Source organism: Spea bombifrons, chromosome 2 (assembly GCF_027358695.1).
Source record: "Spea bombifrons isolate aSpeBom1 chromosome 2, aSpeBom1.2.pri, whole genome shotgun sequence".
Lineage (NCBI taxonomy): Eukaryota > Metazoa > Chordata > Amphibia > Anura > Pelobatidae > Spea > Spea bombifrons.
The window spans coordinates 7,022,694-7,046,337 of NC_071088.1; the positions used below are offsets into that span (position 1 = coordinate 7,022,694).

The 23,644-nt window shown below is 41.3% G+C and overlaps 2 protein-coding genes across 2 annotated transcripts in view; one reads left to right on the forward strand and one right to left on the reverse strand.

Moving 5' to 3' along the window:
- The window catches only part of DSCAM (DS cell adhesion molecule), a 99,686-nt gene that overhangs the window by 61,023 nt on the left and 15,019 nt on the right, over window positions 1-23,644 (forward strand). Inside the window, exons 23-27 of the mRNA XM_053455755.1 lie at window positions 2,111-2,287; window positions 8,446-8,476; window positions 13,038-13,150; window positions 16,501-16,650; window positions 21,482-21,679. Of these exons, the coding sequence (XP_053311730.1) occupies window positions 2,111-2,287; window positions 8,446-8,476; window positions 13,038-13,150; window positions 16,501-16,650; window positions 21,482-21,679 (669 nt within the window). The remainder of the gene's footprint in view (window positions 1-2,110; window positions 2,288-8,445; window positions 8,477-13,037; window positions 13,151-16,500; window positions 16,651-21,481; window positions 21,680-23,644) is intronic.
- Window positions 1-23,644, reverse strand: part of SH3BGR (SH3 domain binding glutamate rich protein) — a 247,851-nt gene that overhangs the window by 24,546 nt on the left and 199,661 nt on the right. The gene's annotated exons all lie outside the window — the stretch shown is intronic.

Sequence of the window (23,644 nt, forward strand, 5' to 3'; positions counted from 1 at the left end):
TACAATCTTAGAATATATATATATGCAAGAGGCAAGCATCAGAAGGAACATATAGTTGAGGCAAATTGAGACATTATTAGTGTGGATACTAAGGGCCTGTCTAAGAGAAACCATTTTTTATTTTTTTTATATTCCCGGTTTAAGCGACGTATGACTGATAGAACCCCCAATGCAGACCACCCACTTATATGGCTTTTAACCCCTTAATGACAAAGCCCGTACATGTACGGGCTCAAAATGCATTGTTTTCAATGGGTTTTGGGACCGCCGATTGTCCTTAAGGGGTTAACTTAATGAAAACTACCTATTTTTCTCCAATTCCTATCATTTTATGGACTATTTTATCTCAGCACAGCTGAATTCGTTGGCCTGTCCTGGATGGGGTCTCTATTTCCATGTCCACCAAACTGAGTCATGTGACCAGTTACTAAGACGGCTGCCGGCGTCCGCGAAAGATGCCTTTCCACTGCATTTTAACGCGTTAGAACTAATATCAGGCACCCAGCCGTCACTCACACTACCTGAGTGACCATTATAACGCCAGATGTTCTTTTGGTGGTAAATTCAGCCACGATGGTGGACGCCACAATTTGGGGATATTGAGTGAAAGAAGAAGAACTTTGCAAACTCTTTCCCCTTTAAACAAAACACTTTGGTTAGAAAAGTTACTCGTAAAAGATTTAATTATCCCCCCCGCGAACCCTCAAAAACGAATGAATTGAGCAGCTGTCGGTGGAGTAGGCGCTCTATTTAAAACAACTTTATTGTTCCAATTTATCATCGCGGGAAGAACATTTTCCGCCTCTCTATGAAGCATCAGCTTCGGGTGAATTGTATTCCAGATCAGAAGACAAATTGTTGCGTTCCCCGCCATCCTTCTTCGCCCGTTTTCCGGATTGGGCTGGAATGCTGTGTTTTGTTTAATGTAAGAAAAGTCTACAGCAGTTACAAAGTATTACGTTTTGTTTTTTTTGATCTTTTTTTAATAACCTATTTTTCGTAGGATCCTTCCAATGAAATGGAACATGTAATAAATTAACAGCCCTGCTTTATAACTTCATTTATAATGCTACATTTTATGGAAAGAACAAACGTGTGTCCTTATAAAGATTGGAACACAGGAGTGATGGGAGTGATAAAGGGCCATTGGAACACAGGAGTGATGGGAGTGATAAAGGGCCATTGGAACACAGGAGTGATGGGAGTGATTAAGGACCATTGGAACACAGGAGTGATGGGAGTGATTAAGGACCATTGGAACACAGGAGTGATGGGAGTGATAAAGGGCCATTGGAACACAGGAGTGATGGGAGTGATAAAGGGCCATTGGAACACAGGAGTGATGGGTGTGATAAAGGGCCATTGGAACACAGGAGTGATGGGAGTGATAAAGGGCCATTGGAACACAGGAGTGATGGGAGTGATAAAGGGCCATTGGAACACAGGAGTGATGGGAGTGATAAAGGGCCATTGGAACACAGGAGTGATGGGAGTGATAAAGGGCCTCTGTACGCCTATGAAGAGATTCCATTAAAAATCAGCCGTTTCCAGCAACAATAGTCATTTACAACATTAACCCTGTCTGCGCTGGATTCCTGATACGTTTCATGTTATTTTAATGGACAAAAATGCGTTTTTCTTTCCAAAACAAGAAAAAGTGACCCCAAACGATTGAAAATTAGCGTATATATTTGGTTCCAAAGATTCTGGTTTGACCAAGGCCGTCCATATGCTTTGGTCTAGATTTAAAAGTATTATTAATCTAGATCAACAGAACGGGCCACAACATCAGCAAACCCAACTGTATGAAGAAAAGGCTGCTGAATGCTGTCTCCGGATGGGGAAATGCGGTTCTGTTATCTAAAATATATTTAAAAAAACCTTGGGTATATTCAGAAGACGCTCTATGGATTTGTTCCGCGCTCATCAAATGGACGTCAGCCTCAAATTGAGGCCTTTATTTGTTGGGTTTCTTTTTTAATGATTGTTATGAAAGGAAATAGAAGGAAGACGCGATGAGTTTGATGTGTTGTGTTTTGTCGTTCTTTGCAGTTGTGATGTAATGTGACATCGTGCCCCTGCAATTCATGCATTTGTGTTACTCTTATAGGTACGATCCCACCGCTGATAAAGCCCATAGCGACAAGCGAAGAAGGGCTTTCCACCAACCGCGGGATCAAAATGCTCGTCACGATCTCCTGCATCCTGATCGGCGTTCTGCTCCTCTTTGCTCTGCTGCTGATCGTACGAAGACGGCGGAGAGAGCAAAGGTTGAAAAGACTGAGAGGTAAGAGATTTTGGTGACAAATCATAGCATTTTTACTGTGAATAGCTGCAAGAGGGGTAGTTTCACTCCCTGGCAAATAAGGGTTAACTGCTGGCATCATTCCCCATCATAGTTATGGTTTATGTACTCAAAGAGCCAAAGAAGAAAGAAGAAACGTATTTCTACATTGTTGCATATTTTTGACACTCAACTTTATGACAAAGGGCTTATCACAATGCATTGTTTTTCATGGGTTTAAGGACAACCCATTGTCCTTAAGGGGTTAAGACAATTACTTTAATCAGGTGCCTCTTGTAGTTATAAATAGGTTTTCAAACATGTGCTGTTTTCTTTAAAAAAAAAAAAAAAAAAAGTTGTAGTTTTTGCCCCATAATATGTTTTCAGGCAGCTGCATGTTAGCCGTTTGTATGATTCTCGCTCCGTTATCTGATCCCCAATCTACTAAACACCGCGACTCTTTATCATACTGCCTGTGGGGAACAATAGAATGGCTAGTACTAGCTGTACAATGACTAATAAAAGACTGCGGAGGAATGGACTTCATTAGCATTAGCATAAAGCATCATCTCTGTGTGGTCACCCAAAATATCACATGATTGACAACAATGGCGCCTCTGGGTCTACAGATAAAGGGAGTTTATTGGAAAAAATTAGATAAAACCAGGTTTTTGGCAGAGCGACCGAAATTACTGTATACAGCGCTGGGGGTTATTACTGTATACGGTGCTGGGGGGGTCATTACTGGATCAGTGTGGGGGGTTATATTACTGTATACAGCGCTTGGTGTTTTTACTGTATACAGCGCAGGGGGGTTATATTACTGTATACAGCACTGGGGGGATATTACTGTATACAGCGCTGGGGTTTTATATTACTGTATACAGAGCTGGGGGTTATTACTGTATACAGCGCAGGGGGGTTATATTACTGTATACAGCGCTGGGTGTTATTACTGTATACAGCGCTGGGTGTTATAAGTGTATACAGCGTAGGGGAGGTTATATTACTGTATACAGTGCAGGGGGGTTATATTACTGTATACAGCGCTGGGTGTTATTACTGTATACAGCACTGGGGGGTCATTACTGGATACAGTGCTGGGGGGGTTATGTTACTGTATACAGCGCTGGGTGTTATTACTGTATACAGTGGGGGGGTTATTACTGTATACAGCGCTGGGTGTTATTACTGTATACAGCGCAGGGGGGGTTATATTACTGTATACAGTGCAGAATCCCCCATGCATTTGCAAGGGGGACACCATGCAAATTTAAAGGGACCTCTCAGCTGTCGCATGCGTATGAATTGCATAAAATGCAATGGGTAGTAATCTAAGTAGAATTGGAGTGCCCCCTTAAGTGTTACTTGGATTCCTGCCCGTTGCGTTGTGTCGCGCGCTGTTCATTGAGTAAGTGTTACCCTGAAGAAGGCAATGCTGGCGGGGAGAACAGTAGAAAGGTGTCTTTCTGGAGCTCGGCTCTGACATCTATTATTTACATGCCTCTAAAAGTAGCCCGCTGCGCTGTATCTCTTATCCTGTATCATTTTCACCTCTCCTGCCCGATCGCTGCTAGCGTTCTAATGGCCGTAATGCGCTCCTTTATACGTTATCACCAAACACATAATCACCGGCCCGTCATCTTGGAAGAATAGCGTTTGTTGGCGCTGGATATCTGTCTCCTGGTTAAAGGAATGTTTGATGTTATTGGCAATCGAGTGACTGTTTATCTCTAGTGCGTAAGTGTTGAGATATAAGCTGTGGAGCCCACTCCCTACGTGTGCTACGTTCAGGCATTAGCCCTCCCGTAACCAGTAGCCCCCTGAGGGCTATAACGTGGCATAAGAGGACTGAGGCACGGCAGCCTCGCAGAGCGTCTCGCACACAAATGCTCTGCAGAGGATGGAGAGGCTGCGGGTACTTTGATAGAAGTCATTCAATTCAAAAACATTTTGACACGACTTTTGACACGACTTTTGACTTATTGTATACAACGGCACCTTTTTGTTACTTCGTTGGAGGTGACGTATTTTAATGGACCAACGTAGAAAAAAGATGTAAAGTTACATCGGCTTTCTGGATCTCAAGGGTCTCTTCTTGAGAAGGAGACCTCCGAGGTCCCAAAAGCTTGTGTGATTTTACATCTTTTTCTATTATGGCCCTATAAAACCTATCCCGTTTCATTAAAGTCTCCACTTTCTCTTGGGCTGACGTGGCTGTGTGCGTTTTTTATTTCTGTCTTTGGGGGTCAGAGCCCTCACCTTTCTAATGCCAGATGTGACGCATGGCTGAAAAACTGGGCAAAAAGTGACATTTTGCTCCTGTGGGAGTTTCTGTAAATATTGCAGAATTTCCCCCTTTTCCCGGGTAACTCTGTGGGGTAGCGAATTCCACATCTTTACTGCTCTTACTGTAAAGAACCCTTTTCTCTGCTTTAAGTGAATATTCCTTTCTTCGAGTCTGAATGGATGACCTCCTGCGGAGTCCATTAATGAACACTTCATCAGAGAGCGGCTGGTGTTCTACCCCCGTAGGTATTTGTATGATGACATCATATCCTCTCTAAGACGCCTTCTTTTTCCTAATATAAACAAACTCCACTTTCCTCGCCTTTCTTCTTTACTAAGGTGCTCCTTTCCTCCTATTAACTTTGTTCCCTCCTCTGCACTTCATCAAGCTGTAGACGGTTAAATACTTGTTGAAATGACACTCTTGTAGAGTTCTGTGCACACATTTATCACAGTTGTGTTTATTGCCGGGGAGGAAGATGTTCTTCTTCTCTGTAGGAACATGTTGCTTTTTATTACGTTGTTGCAAAAAAGAAATTTCATTGCCTGCCCAACTGGCGCTATAATTTCTCATTAAATGGCCTTTTTTTGTTATCCTCGCCCCCGCATGCTCCTGAACGTTGTCTGATATCATCATCTTTTTTTCAAGTGATCGTTCCAAATTCCCGTATATTTTATTTTTTTTTACAGATCATTGCATTTTTTATTGATATTTTTTACAATATGTCAATAGTACGTTTGTTTATTCAATACAAGCGATCGGCGTTATGCAGTAGAAGAAGAGGTAGATACGGGCTTGGTTAAGACATAGGTTTGGATAGGTGTTCTGATAACACGTGGGTCAGGGAACTCTTCCACCTATTCATCTGAGGAAACTTCTACCTTTTCTTCTGTGGATGGGTGTTGACACGAAAAGAAGAGGAAAAAGGTATAGGAAAGAGGAAGAGAAAAAAAGAGAAAAAGAAAGTAAAGAGTGGAGGAGAGATGGGGAGTACTTAAGCATTTCTTTGGATTTTGTTTGTTGGGTGGGATCAGGGCGGCCCGACAATGGGCCCCAAGGAGGCAACAGCTCCAGGCAGCACTTTTGAAGGCCCTTTTTTTTATTTTATTTTTTTAAAGCGAAAGAGAGAGAAAGGGGCGCCGAGTGGCTTTCGCTTACCAAGCTGTCAGTACCCACTCGGCGCCCCTCTCTCTGAGTGCCGGAGGTAATCTTCCGGCACTCAGCATTACAAGCCGGCACTGCGGCGAGTCTCCCTGTTCGGTCTCAGTGCCGGCTTGTAATGCTGAGTGCCGGAAGATTACCTCATTTCCGGCGCTCAGCATTACAAGCCGGCACCGAGACCGAACAGGGAGACTCGCCGCAGGACTGCTGAAAGGTAAGTACAAGGGGGGGGTAAGGGTAGATAATAGGGAAGGAGGGAGAGGAAGGGTAGATAATGGGGGGGGCGGCAGGGGGGGTAGGGGGCGGCATTTTAAAATTCGCCCCAGGCGGCATTTTGCCTTGGGCCGGCCCTGGGTGGGATGGAGTTGGTGTGCTGATGGTGGAGCGTGAAGGGTTCTCCGGGGTGGTCACATCATTTTGTGTTGAGGGGTAGAGGTGTTTATGGCTGCGGTCATAGGTTCCATTTCCATGCTGTAATAAATCAATCACCTCTTGGTATTTTGTTGTCTTATTTGTGGCTTGGAGAGACTTTGTCTGTGAAAATGTGTAATAATAGGTTCACGATCCTCTCTGGAAGTAGCGCCAACAACGCTTGTTCCGGGTTAATGGGCTGTAACTTGGGGGCAATCTTCTCGATTTCTTACATGGTTTGTGACCACGAGGGTTTGACGTAAGAACAAGACCACCAAATATGAAACATTGCCGGGGTCCCGCAGCTTCTCCAGTACCAAGTACCACCCCGCTAAGTACTATCTTCTTGTTCAGCTCCATATGGTTTGTGCCTGACGAGAACTTCGGAAGTAGTTTCAGAGCCTTGGACACATCGCATCTTGGTGCGGACTCCCTCCTCATCCTCTTTTTTTCCTGCTGGATGATACGCGGCAATATCTCCGGCTCCACCGAGGCCGATATTCCATTGTCGAATACTGAATCATATTTGGGTCCGGTCGTTGGTTTAATTGGCCTAATGATTGAGATTTTAACGACGGCTTCTTTTGTCTCTCGCCATTGGTTAGTAAGGGTCTCAGTTGCCGATATCTATAAAAGTCCTTCTTCCAGAGGCAGATTTTGCCACAAGTGTCTCGAATGAGGCCGGGATTCCATTTGAAAGCAAGCCTTGTAATGTTTTGGTGCCGTTAGTCATCCAGCTCTGTAAGGTCAGGTCTGGTATCATTTCCATGATTGATTCCCACAGTAGCTGTTTTTTTTTGTTTTTTTTTTGCTTTTGCTCAAATTGCCTCATTTTTTGTGACGCTTAACCCTTTGCATGTGTGAAACCCCCCACATGTTTTGTTTAGGCTTATGAAGAGTTGAGGGCACCATCCAAATTTTTGTTTTAAGGAGTGTGGCTAAAGAGCGTAACCATTAGCATGGGGCTTTACAAAGAATGTATAGGGGTCTTTCTATAGGCGGATAATATATTTTATTTATGTTTAAGCTTCCTGCTGTTTTTATACACGTTATTGATCGCTAAAAAACCTTAAATTTTTTTATCGGAAGACGTCGGACCTTCGTTCTCGATGCTTTGGTCACCCCCCTTATATGAACAGGTCTAGCTGTTATAATGAAAGTACTTTCTGTAACGAGTCATACATACTTTTTGTTAAACTATACATTTTTATTAAATATAATAATAAATATTGCTTGTCGCTATTATTTCCGGGGGAGAGATATTCACGCCGCACGTTGTGTCAGCACTGAACAATTCAACGTCACGCGTGTTCTGAAATGACAATGATCGTCCGCGTGTGAAATTAATTCTAAATATTAATCATTCAGGTGTACGGTAACACTGTTACACCAAACGCCCTACCGTGCGAGTTTTTATGGATCACTATTAATCCTGATACGTTCGCCCTGCCGTGAAAACATTTATTTAAAGAGTTTTTTTAGTAACATCAAAAAAGTTATTTTTTGTTGTTGCTGCACTTTGTCCCTTTTGCTAAAATCAACAGAATTGCAGGTATAGTAAAAATGTAATGTATTTGCACTGTAAGGGGGTGTTTGGTGTTAATGCTCTTGTATAAGAATGTTTTTAAGAGTTTTTGGGCATGTTATTGGTCTATGAGGTCATCTGCTATTAATTGTGGAGGAACCACGGGAGAAATCAAATTAAACATTGATTTGAACCTTGTCGTTATTCTGATTGGCTCTTGGTCAGCCAACCAGATTATAGAGGAGAATTCCAAAACGGCCGAAGGAAGAAGACGAAGAAACCCTGACTAGGCAGAGCTTCCCTTTTAATGAGAAATATATTCCAATAATCAAAATATTATTTTTTTATTCAATTTTATTGCGTTCCTAATATAATTAACGAATGTGAAAAATATATTTATATTATTATAAATAACACAATTTTTTTTACATGCCCTAAAAAACATTATTATTATTATTCATAGAAATAATAATAATAATAATTAATAATATTTTCCAATTGGTTTTGAGCTTTGTTTAAGCCCTTGTGTGAGTGGAATACAATATTTATATTTTAAATCAATTTCCCTTATTTTATGTTTTGACAAATACGACACAAAATGTTGGTTCTCTGTCAACGCTGAATTAATACGGATTATTCATGTATTGTAAATTGTTTCATTTTATGTGTATTATTTTCCAAATCAGATGACGGAATTATTTTACTATTTGATTTTAAATGTCCTAATATGTGTATTTATTTTTTATATATCTATATATATTTTTTTTATTCCAGATGCAAAAAGTTTAGCCGAGATGCTCATGAGGTAAGCGTTTACGAGTTCTTTGTACCAAACCTTTGTAAAGTAGACAGAATTCTGGCCCGTTTTCCTTCAGTAGAATTTGTTGGAACTCGCGCATGTATTTTTTCCCCCCCGCTGTTAGACGCTGTGAAATATAAATGAAGGCTTTTGTTAAAATAATTATATTTTCCCTCAAGCTAGTTCAGCGAGAGGCAAACCAAACACCCCGTCATTTAGTTTTGGCCTAACTGACAAAATGATTATCCAGTATTTGGTATTTTTATCTGCTCTATAAAAGGGCCGTGAAACCCATTTTGTTTTAGAAACAAATAAAAACAATTTACGTTTTTGATTGATTTAATAGTTTTCATCGAATTCTATTCTAGCTTCCCGATTAAGGTACCCAAGCTGCGTACATCCCAACTGGCCAGGGCCGAATTAAAGCCCCCACGACCCTAAAGATTGAGCTCTGGGGCTCAGTTCTCGCCCGTTTAGATGTAAATATCATGTAAATGCATGTAAATATACATAGATTAAACTTAATGCAGCTTGTGCATAGCACTGTACATAGGTGGCAGTGAGTGCCAGCCTTGCTCCAAAACATCTTGTCACTTGCTAGGGCCATCTTTATCTAAAAACAGCTTATGGGTTACATATTTATACCCACACATCTTATCGGTGTTATCTTTGACCCCAAACACCTTGTCTTTGCCGTCTGCATGCAACCATTTTTAAGTTAAATTAGGGTAAAGAACTATAAAAAAAAATATTTGGGAAAAGTGACATCGTATCTTAAACCGCATTGGTATCTGTACAGAGAGCAGCGTGCCTGCGCCGTTAGAAGACACTCAGGAGATGTGTAATATGGGGAAATATTTTATTTACTATGAGAATCTGCAGAATTGATGGTCCGAAGCCCAGTATGTTGGCAGGTTCCCAGCGCTCCATCCCTTTCATCTTCGTGATCGTGTCGCGGCTGGAGGTAGTGGCTTCTGGAGGTGCTCATTTCAGCGGCGTTTAGAATAGAGGAGGGTATAAATGATGATTTCTAATGGTGTTCACGACTGACCTTCTCATGCTGTGCCCCGAGGGGACTTCTCTAACACTAAAGAAGATAAGTGGATGCCTCCTACTACTCATCTGCCATTTTCCAAATGATTATTTTTAGCAAGTATTTCGTCTTCCATGCAGAAAATCGAAGCTGTGCCAGGTTCATAGCCCAACACGCTGCCTAAAACATCTTTTGGAGCAGATCAGCCGCATCTCACGAGCCCTACACGTTATGACACTATATAATCCTATGTAATAAGTATTTATGGGATAAGCAATGTATGTATTAGAAACCCAGCTTATTTGAACAGCCGCCTTAAAGCGTCACTCCAGCCATCGCATGCGCTGTAGACCTGGGACTGGACGCGCGAGGGGCAGGACTAGCTGCATAAGGGGTGTGGTTAGGTCCGAACGACTGTAAATTAATTTGGTAGGATGAGGAATTGGGCGTGGTCAAACACTACCCACCCACCCAGAGACTCCGGGTCAAACCTGGAGCATTCCCAGGTATGCCGATTATGTCCTACCTTTTTTGTGTACATATTAAGCAGAATTCTCTCCATATTTCGGCGCTTTCTCCATTCTAGGTCCTTGGCTTGCAGGAGTTTGTGTGGCCGAACATATCTCCTACTCTCAGTACTCAAAGCAAGCCAGATTCCGTGCTGGTTTTGTTTCTTACAAGACCCCCCGCGTGTCTTGACAAAAAACATGCCCTTTACTAGAAAGCACAATTTACAGGCAGTGTGGGGCATGGAAAAAAGGCTCACCAGGTTCTAGTATTTTACACTGTAATATGCAATGTTTGTTGGTGGGGCTGTATGACACACTAACTGCCCCGGCACCTGCATTAACTTGCATATCCCCTATTGTTAAGTTGCTGATTGTTGTTGATTGCTTTGGGCAGCCTTTGTTGGGGGGAGGGGAGAAGAGAAAGACCTTCAGGATGGGATACTTAGCCTGCTTTTTGAGTGAGTATCATAAAAATCGCTGCAATAATTCCTCGGGCAAACCGTAGAAATGTAGTAGCGTGTATCCAGCAGGCGGCCGCACATTCGTCATTTATCAGCTGTTGGCCTTAAATTTCCAGGGCCGAATTAAGGCCCCCACTGACCCTGAATGATTAGCAAGCGAAAAGCATGCATTTAGCTGTGCAGAAGCCCCCACGACGAGCGCCATGGCTTGTAAAGCTCTGTGCAGACCTCATCAGCTCCAAGAAAATAAAGAACAGAAAGTTCTAAAAATCCTTCCAATCCATTATTCTTCGGCTGAAAGTTTCATTGCAGCCTCAGTACGGAAAATGTGATTATTATTGAACTATATATATGGAGCTCCCAAAGAGGAAGGCAAAACCGATATCAATTATTAGCCACAAGAGTGATCTGTCCTTTGTGTTTCGGTAATTGGAGATAGAGGAGCACGACCGCAGGGCTGCGAAACATCTCACTTATTGGAGCTTAACAACTGATTATGACTTCCGACAGAAATATATCCTGTAGACGCTACTAAAAAGTAGAGCTGTGTTTAGTATTTTGCGATCGTTATTCATTTTCACAGCTCAGTATATCCTATAAAAGCAACAAAAAATAAAGAACAGCAGAGTTTGGCTGGCGGGACGTCATTTTGAAAACGTATAGAAGGAACACAAATAGGGATTTTAATAGATTTTTTAGATCCTGAGAGAACTAAATGGGAGTCGTTTTATCCCCCCCCCCCAAAAAAAATGGCAAGTAATAAATCTCTCATTCCTGCGTTCTGATAATAATTTGTCCTAGAGATTGAGAAGTACCTAAAGGGGACGGGTAGACTAATGATTCCATTAAGAGCAGCTTCACGGGAGAATATGCTAGAAGAAAAAAGTTCTTATACACTTCTCTATTAACTTTAACACAGAGGGCTTGTGGGTACAACTCTCAAAATGCTCAGCAAGCCAAGTGTGTAGGACAGAGCGCATTGTGGCCTTTTCACAATGTACCCTGGTATATGATGTCATATCCCAGCGCTACTACCTCAGCAGGGGTAAGGTAGGTGCCCCCTAGCCTTGCCCATATCCATATGTTAAATTGGCCCTTTTATAGATGTCAAGGGGGAGTGGCTTAATGATAGTACCACCCAAGCTGCTTCCCATACCCCGCCCACCTTTGGCACAGCTCCTCCCAGTCCCCCCTTATCCTCTGACCCCAAACGCCCTCTTGTTCATTTTATTTTTTAGCTCATATGGTGGAGTCCAGTAGCCGCTATTCCTTAAGCCACTTGGAATTAAATCCGGTCCTGGTTTTTCCATGGGATATGTGTAACTCTTCGTACGTGAATGTTATAGTGCAATGTTTATTATAACTTCTTTTTGTAGATATATATATTTGGTCCCATATAATTGCTGAGTGAACAGTCTGTTAATTAAAAGCTTTTAGTATTTAACTGGCACGAAATATAATTTCCCTTTTTGCAATTCTTCATTGGAAATTCCTCCCTATGTAATGTTTATTAATAAGAATTAATTGGGTGGTTTGGATAAAAAAACCACAATAATTCCTTATCCAGCTAAATTCCAACCACGATAACCTGTGTTGTTACATAGTGGGGTATTAGGTAGTCCCAGAATACTCTCCGTGAACCATTCTTCTGGCCATTCAAAGAACGTCAGTTGAACCCTAAATAAAAATATATTTCATGGCGCCTTTGAGCCCTAAATCAAGTATTGAACTCTATTACTGGGACGGTTACTAATGAGGACACTTGTAGTAATTATCTAGACCTGTTTTTCTGTCCCGTAAATAAGAAAAATGGACATATTGGCCATATTGGTCCGTAAGAAGATAAAAAAGGCTTACGGCCAAGGTGTATTGGGCCAATGATTGGGCAATAAAAGGTATCACTTTTGATTGAAGACTCCATCTGTCCTCTTAACTCCTTACATGCCCCCGGGAATCCAATTATAATTCTTTCTTTCAATCATAAGAAAATGGCCATCCAAAGACATAACCCAACTGATCAATGATATTTGGCTTCAGTACCATGTTGAGCATCTAGTAGATGTTCTGAAGGGAGACCATAAAGGTTCCACCTGGGTCGTGTTTGCGATAGGGTTATACCAGATTTACAGCCCAGTATTCCGCTGTAACCGGAGAAAATCCTCTGTGTTCCATAGCCCGCCATCCGTGATCAAGCAGGGCACTCACCTCTACACAACCCTGATTGGTGGCCCAAGATCAGATGACCCCTTACTGAAATCGACCCTGAATGTGATGATCCCATTGGTTCCCATTGGAATAAAACCCTACAAGTTGATAATTTTAACCTCGGCTGTATTATCAGACCAAGCCAGGACTTTATACGCAGAGACTTATGTGCAATGTTCCAGGTCTAAGTCATAGCTGCATACAGTTTGTCTTTCGATTTCTTCTGCCGTCATCGACGTTCTCTGTTTAACTCCTGAAATTCCAGATTATGAAACATATAACGTGCACGTCACAATAATACAGTAGAAATCAGCATAATATTATTTGTGATGATTCCAAGCATTTTCCTTTTTCTGCAGTAAAAATACGCGAACGTCGGACACGTTGAACAAACAGCAGACTCTCCGGATGCACATAGATATTCCACGAGCGCAGCTCCTTATAGAAGAGCGAGATACGATGGAGACAATCGGTACGGATTTATACTTTCTGTGTTTTTTTGTTTTGTTTTTTTTTATTTAATTCAAATATATAGTTCTGGCTTTAATTTGTTTTTTACTTTATGCTCATGTTTTCTTTATAATTTATCTGGTTTGCGGAAACGGCTCTTACAATCCTTTGCCCCATGCCTTCAATCACACGCTAGAGCCAGACGTGGCAGCTCGTCCGCAGACAATCTTTGTCCCTTACACCGTGGGCTCTTACTAATATCACCGCCGCGTTTGTTCTTGACAAGACGATGTGATATTTGGCATGGGAGGAAAAAAATGTCCTATCCGTTTACTTCTGACATTTCAAAACGCTCGTGTTCTTTGTAGTCCGCGGAGGATATCGGAGATGCGTCAGACCACAGTCTGAAGTGGAGGTCAGAAATGGGGTACGAACCAGCTGTCTGTCTGCCCAGGGACAAGCTGGCAATGCTTTATGTGTAAGAAAGTACAAAAACAGCTACATCTGATGACATTTATTGACTAGTACCATCTGGCACTCGCCGAATAAGGCTGCATAGAAGGAGCATAAAAAGGCCCCCAGCTGGACGAGAAACAGCACGTTAACTTCTTAGTATGTATTTCCCTAAAGCAGTGGTTCCCAACCCTGTCCTCAGCTGTGCAGGTCTTATGAGTCTCCCCATGGGAACAGAACGGGGTTATTGTTAAATCCTGCCGTGAGGACTGGGTGGAGGACATACAGTATCCGTGCGAACCCCCCCAAAAGGAGGACATACAGTATCCGAAGGAACTTGGTGGCCACTCATGTCCAGTACCAAGCATTTTTTTTATGCGTCTTACACAGAAATAAGGAACTTGGCCCATCTACCCTGTCCTCCTTCTTCTGTAAGACCAGAACCCTTAGTGGGTCCTGGTTCAGGAAAGCTCTATCCTGTCTGCACTCGAGTTTCCTCTTCTAGATTATTCCGCGATCATTGTTTTGGGCCGTTGGCTCAGGTCAAGCCAAACATTCGCTTTCATCGTGAGGATTAAGGCATTGTCTGGCTGTGTTACTGCCAGACTGTTATCCTTGAGGGCTGCTTTGAGTACAACGTCTGTACCAACCCGGCCTTTTAATAGATAAAAAATTGGCATGCGTTTTTTTTTATTTTTTTTTAATCTAAAAAAAAAAAACAACATATAAAAGCCTACCTGTAACTTGCATCATCCCCATTATGGACTTTTCCTTTAATTTTTTTTATTGGATTTTTTTAATTTTTTTTTTTTTTTTTTTTGCACTCCTCTGTTTCTGTGCCAAAGAAGAGGATTATTTCCTCGTAATTAAGTTGATCCATTGCCATGGTGAGATTTGTTTTGGAAATAGAATTTGAAGACCTCTCACGGGGCAAAAATATTAACGAGAAAAAAAGGAAGAAAAAAAAAATAATAATAAAAATTTTGCTTTGGAAAAATATTGTTCCAAAAAAGTCATTGATCCCATAAACTATTTGCTTAATCTGCTGCCGCGTATTATGAATACACAGCTCTCTTCTTATCTCACCGAGCTTCTAATGTTCCACCATAAAATGATTCAATTTATCACTGTCAGCACTATATGGGTTTTTTTTTTAACTATTACATTTCTAGATGCAATTTTTATTTTTATTTTTCATCCTCTATATAAACGACTTTGTATCACGGATGGAATGTTAATGATCGGCCGCTATGTTAAGAAGTAGCAGCTACGGGGTTAACGGACCCTCTGTGAATTTTTATACATCTCTTTGGAAGAAGATCAGACTCCTAACCTGCGGGGGATTTAAGCGCATTCTGTCCCGCTGCCTTGTTTGGGCAAAAAATGTGCACAATATGTCTTTGGGGGTTTTTTTTTTTTCTCTCCTCTCCTTGAAAAGCTCCGCTTGTCAAATCTTAGAGCTTAATGGGGAAGAGGAAGGTTTCCAGCCCCTCCGGGAAGCAAATTCGCTTATAGTGTTTAACTAATGCTGACTGTTTCTCGAAATCCCTTTTTCTGTTCGCATGTTCCGTGTTCATCTGTGTCACGGGCACAGGACATGGTATTCTGTTTTATCTCACAAACTGATCTCGTTTGCTCCTTGCCTGTAATAAAGACCTTATTTGGTGCAGCAGCCGCCCTCGCTCGTTCTGCGCGGTGACCGGAGACTTTCACCTAGGGGCATCGATGCAGCTCTGGGCCAATTCCGATCTTTTTCTGATCCATTATAGTAGATGGATGCCGCTGTAGTAGAACTCATAGTAAAAAATTCCAAGGCAGAACTGGAATAGTTCCAATTGTTAATAAACAGGAACATTCCGACTGATGGAACAGGTTTCTTTTTACTCTAAAAAGGAGTGATTTGGCTTTGGTAAATATAACATGCTCGAAGAGGATGGACATCTGCTGAATAGTGTGTCCCGGCTGTAGAGTATCTCAGATTTTAGCTCTGTGCCATAAATTTTAGATCCGGCCATAAAGGCAGTCCAGAAGCGGAAGATAAGGCAACGTTCCTCTGCACGAGGAACCTCAGATTTGGTACATTTTGGACTCCATATCATGGTTTTGTCAGCGGGGTGCGGTTGGTATCCCTCAAGTCACGAATGAACAAGGAGGTACATGTCTGGGTTCACCTTTACACTTGGGATGGACCCCAAGAGATCCTCAAAGGCCGGAATCACATACACATATGTTTGCAACAACTCCACTGAAGTTGAGTCCAGAAGTGGACCTCCTTACTTAGCCTAGAGCCCACTGACAAGGCCTATGAAGGGCAAAATGTACGTCTGGGGTTTGTTGGTTCCCTTTTGGAGGGGAGATTTTCTTCTTTGTGGCAGCATCAGACTCATATGATGACGGAGATCTTTACTCTGTAATGGCACAAGAGAGCTAAAGCTCAAGATGCTCCCAAGTGGGACCCAAGTGCACCGTAGGGCGCGCTATAAGGCGGCTGGTATTATTCTCAAGACAAAGTATCGGCTCTATATCCAGAATTAGAGAAGCAGCCAACCCCAACTATAAACTGACCATCAACCCTGGGCCATGGAGTTTACCAGAGGCTGCGTCCCTGTGTTCTATATACATGGGCTATCTCTACTAAGTTGGGCTAAAACTAGATCCTTTCCTTTTAGCTTCATGTTCCTCTACCACGCCGTTGTGTAGTTCATTCATATATATTGCAGAATTTCAGTAAATCTGGGTTTTATACACTTTTTTAAATATAAATTCAAACACACATTGCTTTGCTCGCCTTCCTGGTGCTTGGAGGGTTAACCCTGTCTGCCCTTTCCTAATTTCTGCTTTGTAAGCATTCAGGGTTTTTAATCTCTGCGAATGCCCCGTAAATCTTTCTTATAACATTAAATCTTCTCTTTGTTCAAGATGACCGATCCACCGTGCTACTGACGGACGCTGATTTCGGGGAGTCATCAAAACAGAAATCATTGACGGTAACTCACACGGTGCATTACCAGTCCGTCTCGCAGGCAACAGGGCCTTTGGTGGATGTCTCCGACGCTCGGCCAGGAACAAGTAAGCAAAAATGAGATGATTACCTTTTTTCCTCCATTATTTAATTTACTTAAACAAAAATTAACCCAATAAATCCCTACTTTATACACCTCTGAGGTCATCAATCTCCCTCTAGGTTACTTTTGCGAATTCAAATGACTGCAAAAAAAAAAAATACCTGCTTTTAATAAATGAAATTCTTTAAAATTTAAATAACTAGATTATTTCTTTGGCACCCTCGCTCGCGCATGTACTGAAATAAACCACTCTTAAGCCACCGATTGTGCACACCCTCTTACTTTTAGGAGGTGCTGAAGTCTGCCCGCCAGCTTGCCGGCAGGCGGAGAAAAGTGCATGGACTCTTCTCGAAATTACTCGTCCGATGGAGGGTTAGCTTAACTAAAAATAGGGCTTAAAATCCAAAATAAATGTTAAATGGATCACATATGCTACTTTTACCCTCATATAAGCTAAACCAGTTACGTTTACTCACATAGCCTGTGTTTTTGGCATGTCCGTTCCTCTAATAAAACATGAGAACAAAGTTGTATGAAACTCTGATCTCATCTCTCTTGTTTTCTGTAGATTACATTAATTTGCTAATTTAAAGCCTAATGAATTATTTGCATTCCTGTAATCAAGTGGAATTGTTTTTAATAATGAATTGGTTTAATTTCTAAAGCTTTAACTGTATATATTTTTTTTTATGATTCATTGTTTAAGCTTTTAAAGAAAATCCTTGCTTCTGCGGAACTGAATCAGAATTCGGCTAATTTGTTGGCCTTTAGAGTAATAACAACGAGCCGACATTGTGTAAAGCGCCGGGTATTTCCGCAGCACTCCTCCAATTCTAGTCTTGTCATATCCCTTGAATACATGTATTGTAAGAAGCGCTGCGTAAATATAAATGAAAGATAATAATAATAATAATAATAATAGTTCTATACTATAATCCCTGTTAATGCCCTCCAAGCATAGATCAGTGTCTCCCCCCATTTGGCCACGGCACCCAAGGAGTCCACGAGCAAACCTGCTAATATTGAATATGTTATGTCCCCTGCATTTATTTTTGTATACATTACTTGCAGGCTCAGCACTTTAGAGCTATACGTAGAGATGTCATATGATATTATAACCGGATAGCTCATGGCCCCACATCCACCCGGATCTCATGTCTCCTAAGGCCAATCACGTTTCCAAAGAGCATACTCCATAAGAAGAGTACTCCATACACTATAAAACCGGATTGGCAAAGATTCATTCTACACCCTTTAGGCTAAAACAGGGGTGGCAATGGTTTGGAATTCAGTGCTCAAAATGCATACATATACTCTGCTCTTACAAATGCCTGCTAATAAACACACACGCATACTCACATACACACGCATACACACTCACATGTGCCCTTGCCTTTACACACACAAATCCTGACTTACCCTAGCCGTGGCAGCCACACACCTACTTGCCCTTAGACTGACTTGTAACATACAAATACTTTCAAATCACACACACTATCCCCTTTCTCATTATCTCTCCCCATTTTCTTTTTTCTCTTTATCTCTCCCCATCTCTTTATCTCTCCCCATCTCTCTATCGCTCCCCATCTCTCTATCGCTCCCCATCTCTCTATCGCTCCCCATCTCTCTATCGCTCCCCATCTCTCTATCTCTCCCCATCTCTTTATCTCTCCCCATCTCTTTATCTCTCCCCATCTCTCTATCGCTCCCCATCTCTCTATCTCTCCCCATCACTCTATCTCTCCCCATCTCTTTATCTCTCCCCATCTCTTTATCTCTCCCCATCTCTCTATTGCTCCCATCTCTCTATCTCTCCCCATCTCTTTATCGCTCCCCATCTCTCTATCTATCCCCATCTCTCTCATGTCTCATAATTTCTCCCACTTTCTCATCATCTCTCTCCTTTATCCCCATCTTCTCTCCTCTTTTTTAGCATCATCTATTACCTTTCTCCCTCTCCTTTCCTGTCTTCTTGATTCCCGTTTTAGGGGCTTGAGGTGTCTCGGCCACCTGGTACTCAGGCCGGCCCTGTAGGAATGAACGCCGTAGAGGTCTTGGCCTGATTTCCATAGGAGAAAAAAACTATTTTTTTTGAAAGATTTTTGAAGATATTTCTATAAATAGAACAGTAGGGGGTTACGAAGTAGGAAGACTAACAAAAGGTGCCGTCTATTCAGAGGTTTCAAAGAGAGCAACCCTGTCTAGCCAGACTAAAAATATCCGTCTCGGTAGCAGCTCTCTGACATTTAAGAAAAACCGTAAGGGAATTCTCCGATCCAGAGGAGAAAATACTGCAGGAAACGGGCTTCTAGAAAAGGTGAGAAATGATGAAAAGTGTGTAGGGCAGCAGAGAGGCAATAATACTCAGCCCGTCTCCTAGACACAAACACTCAAGGTGCTCTGACGTTCTTACTTCCAAGTCCAGGAGTATCCATCGAGAATCGAGACGATAAAAAAGGGAGAAACGCCATCTGTGTACATCGCTAATTTAGTGCTAAACATTACAAGAACGCAAAGCGGTCGCATTAAATGGAGGCTTTATGTACTTATTCAAGTCATTCTGATTTGGAATTTGGAAGTAACGTTCTTGTCTGAGGGAAGCTTGGTTGGGTTCTGATTATAGGCAACACATTAGCTTTACGATTAATAAGCTTAGAAGAGCCAGATTCTGGTTTTCAAGGGTCTCAACCAGGTGATATGACTTTGGTACTAAGGCTTATTATATTATAGATTTTATTCATTAGGCCGAGAGTTTGAACACTTTAACTTCTCTATGCAATATGATGGGTCAACCCCAGTAAGCTACTACAAGAAAGACTGAGCTGGCACCGTATAATATTATATATATATACCATATATATATATATATATATATATACACCATATAATATTTATTACCATATAATATTATATATATATATACCATATAATATTATTTATTGCCATATATTATATATATATATATATATATATATATATATATACACCATATAATATTATATATATATATATATATATAACATATATTATTTATTACCATATAATATTATATATATATATATATATATATATACCATATAATATTATTTATTACCATATAATCTTTATTACCATATAATATACCATATAATAATAAATATATTAATTAAAACTCATGATTTAACTATGCATTATACAGGGCCAGCTCAGCCCATCTTGCTTCATAACGCAGAGTAATGTTGCTATTCCAAAAGATCGTTAAAAGCCAATAAATCCTCTGTAGATGATGCATTTTTTCTTTGGTAAGATAAAGCAGGCCTGTCGTTGAACGGCGGATACCTTTTAATAACCCGCGTGATGCCGTATGTCGAGACTTTAGAATAACGGTCTTTTTGTACCGTTGATCCCACTTTCTTGCTACATTGAAAAATAATTTGGTAAATATACCGAATAGATATTTTATACCATCTCGATGCCGTAGTGAACATGCAGGTACCATGAGAGGCTCTTGAGGTGTAGCAGCCTTCGTTGGTCTGCGTTTCGGGATAGATTTATCAGTCTGAATTATCTCCGTAGCCCTGGAAATACGTTTCTCTGTTACGATGGGGAGCCGGGGATGAGTCACAATCTTTTTCTTTTATTATTTTTCTTTTATTTTTATATATATTTTCAAATGAGAGAATTTAAACTTCGTTCTCTTGCAACCAATATTTTTTTTATACGCATATCTTATTTGTTTACTTATTAAATATTCATCTTCAGCGAACGGCACTGCCGTTCACCGTATCAAGAGCACGGCTCTGTCTGCTGAGGGCTATTTAATGGGGGAAAAAATCCAGATATTTTAATGTTTAAACAAACTAAAAATGATTTAGCCCTTCGATGTGCACTATGGGCACTATTTCAATTATATCACAGACATTCTGTGAGTGGTTTCAAAATAAGTCACATAATAGACCATGTTACATACTTCTCGGCTAATATAGATAGTGTTATTATCTTCTGTAGCTTCTTCTTTCACAAACTCTACATGGAATGTTTTAGTGTAAAATTACGGTAAATACAATAATAAAACAGGATGGTAAAGGAGATTAGAGCGGATAGTTCTGAGAATACTATCCACCAACTATCACGCAGTCCTCATGGGCCATTAAAAGTTTTGGATTTTATGTCATGTGCGGTCCGTTGACAGGAGGACGCTCCAAGGTCTTTGTTTCCAATGGAGTGTATCTGTCTTTCTGCTCTGTATTTTCATCTCCAACAGTACTAATTGAGGACGCCACATTATCGTATCAAAGCACTTTTTTTAGTATGGGGACCGCGAGAAGTTCTGATCTCGCTTGAGACCATGGAGACAATTATCGACAAAAGAGGACCATGTGGCTAAAGCCTGTAGGCGCCACTCCATGCAACTCAACCCATGCACCTCAGCCCATGCACCTCAACCCATGCACTCTTATTCCTGAAATGTTACGATCATCCAGGCCTAGAACTCGAACTCCCAAGTTGTTTTTTCTCTTTGGTTGGGTCCGGACACATAATGATAGGTCTTATCCCTGAGCATCAATGGGTCTTCTGCCTGTCTGGCACTGGAGACCATTGAGCACCTTTCATTTTATCTGTATGCCAACCTAATTTCAATCCCCCCCCCTCCCCACCGCAACGATTCAGTCGTAGACTTCACTCGTCGGAATATTACTCCTTGCAGGAGAATTGTCCATTTCTGTAACTCAAGTAAAGTTGAGTTTTAAGCCACCGGCCTTTACTTCACCTCGCTTACAGATGGTGAGTTAGTAGGTTACCCATGCCAGCGTGCTACTAAAGTGTTTTCTTTTGCTTCTTTTTCATGTAAACAGATCCGACCACGAGAAAAAATGCCAAAGCTGGTCCGGCAGCTCGGAACAGGTATGCCAGCCAATGGACGCTTAATCGACCCCATCCCACCATATCTGCCCACACTTTAACCACAGACTGGAGACTCCCGACGCCGCGGGCCGCAGGATCAGTGGATAAAGAAAGTGACAGCTACAGTGTGAGCCCCTCGCAAGATACAGGTAATTTTTAATTTTTTAAGTTGTTTTTCCTCCCCATTTCAAACCTTTGAGGAACGTAGAATTATACAGTGTGTTCTCCACCACTCGATCCTTGTTACAGCGCTACGGAATATGATGGCGCTATATAAAACTATAAATAATAATAATAATAACTAAAGCTGCCGGAAACAGGCTGAGGAGCGTCAGACCTTAGAACCCGGTGGCTTTTTTTTTTTAGAAAATGACCTAAATTACCACCAAAAAAATACCAAATAATGTTTAAGGCTTTCATAGCAATAAAAAAAAGAGACTTGATGGCCCAAACGGTTCTCATCTGCCATTAAATTCTATGTTTCTTTACATTTCACTCAATCTGACTTTTTCTCTTCAGACTTGTTAACCCGATGTTACTGTCCTTCGGAGGCCACTCCATCCCATTAGCACGCGCGCGCTGGGCTCGTAGCGAACTTAGTTTGAGTGGCCCTAATGTGTCTCTCGTACGAGTTCTTTGTTACGGAAAAAGCAATCCGTCCGCCGACAGAAAATCAGAAACATTGTTGGGAGAGAAAAAAAAAATCATTTCTCATTTTCCCAGCGCACATAAATTCCAGTTATACTGCGGTTCCTATGGTAACCTCGTTTATCAAGGACCGTAACAAAAGTAGATTAGAAAGACTGTTACTGGGAGAGAGGAGATTATATTTATGTACCTGAATTGCTCTGTCCGCTGCATTTTACATTAAATATCGTGCGACCAAAAATAGCAGATTTAATCTTTTTTTTTTTCTTTCTTTAATGGAATGTCGTGCTAAAAATGGATATTATGTTTTGCCTGTCTTATCATTATTTAGATTTAAGTAGGTAATAGATTTAAAGGTAAGTTTCATACATTTAGGCCCGTTACTTAAATATTGCGGGTTTTACTTTTACCGAAAAGACGAGATCTTTAAAGATAAAGCTTTAAGATCCTTGGATAAGAAAAATCCACAAGCTATACATTTAACAACCTATATAATTGTTCAATTTTTTTTTATCATTCTGGTTTGTTTTAATGCTAGTTGTGAAATCTTTGTTAATTGAGGTGCTGTCCCACTTAGACAAAACATTAATTGCGCTCCCCGGCGTGTTAAGTAAATGCACTTTATCAGATCTGTCGTTTTCTGATGTCCTCTGAAGGTTTAATCTCATAAAACAACAACAACAACAACAACACGGAACCTTTTATGAAGCCTTTTTCAGTTTCTATGGCAACAGTCTATCAGCGCCTGCTTTTGTTTTACACGACAATTAAGCGTTCTCAACAAAAATGATGCAAAATGTAACGTGATTAAAGATTTTCAGGGTTTGGGCTTTGTACAGCGCTAGAAATGACGTTTCCAGCACTGCGTTCAGTTTCTACAAGTTTTTAACTTTTCGCAGAGTAAGTGGAACAGCACCGTTAACATGGTGGGATCGACAAGGGGCCCGGCTATAAAAAAAAAAACACTGCTTAATTCTCACTATTTCCGTTGAGAAATGTATCGATATACACTATTCTAGGTTTTTTTTTCTGCAATTTAGATGTCCCCTCCAGGCATCTCGTGGGCTCTTTCCCATGGGGCCGCGGTTTAATGCTAATAGGGGGTCTCCCTTTACGGTGTGCTGTTCACTGGGCGGGGCCTAACTGCTGAGTGACATGTCAGGTGTCCTATTATCTCCACGTTTTCATGGTGGAAGTGGAGGGCTGCCGGTCCTCCAGGACCCCTCACTAATATCTAAAGCGACTGGTGTTAATTTCCTCCCCTTCATTATACCCCTAGTAATGCCCATCGGTTACCGGGTCTCTCATTCGATGCTTGGCAGGTCTGGAAAAAAAACCTGTTGAGCTCCGTAATTTAGTCTCGGCCAACTCTAGACACAAAGTGAGGTCTCCGTGCCGTCACAATGGGGGGGCATTGAATATCCGAAAATGGCAGCCCACGGGCAATTTTGCGGTAGGCCAATTGA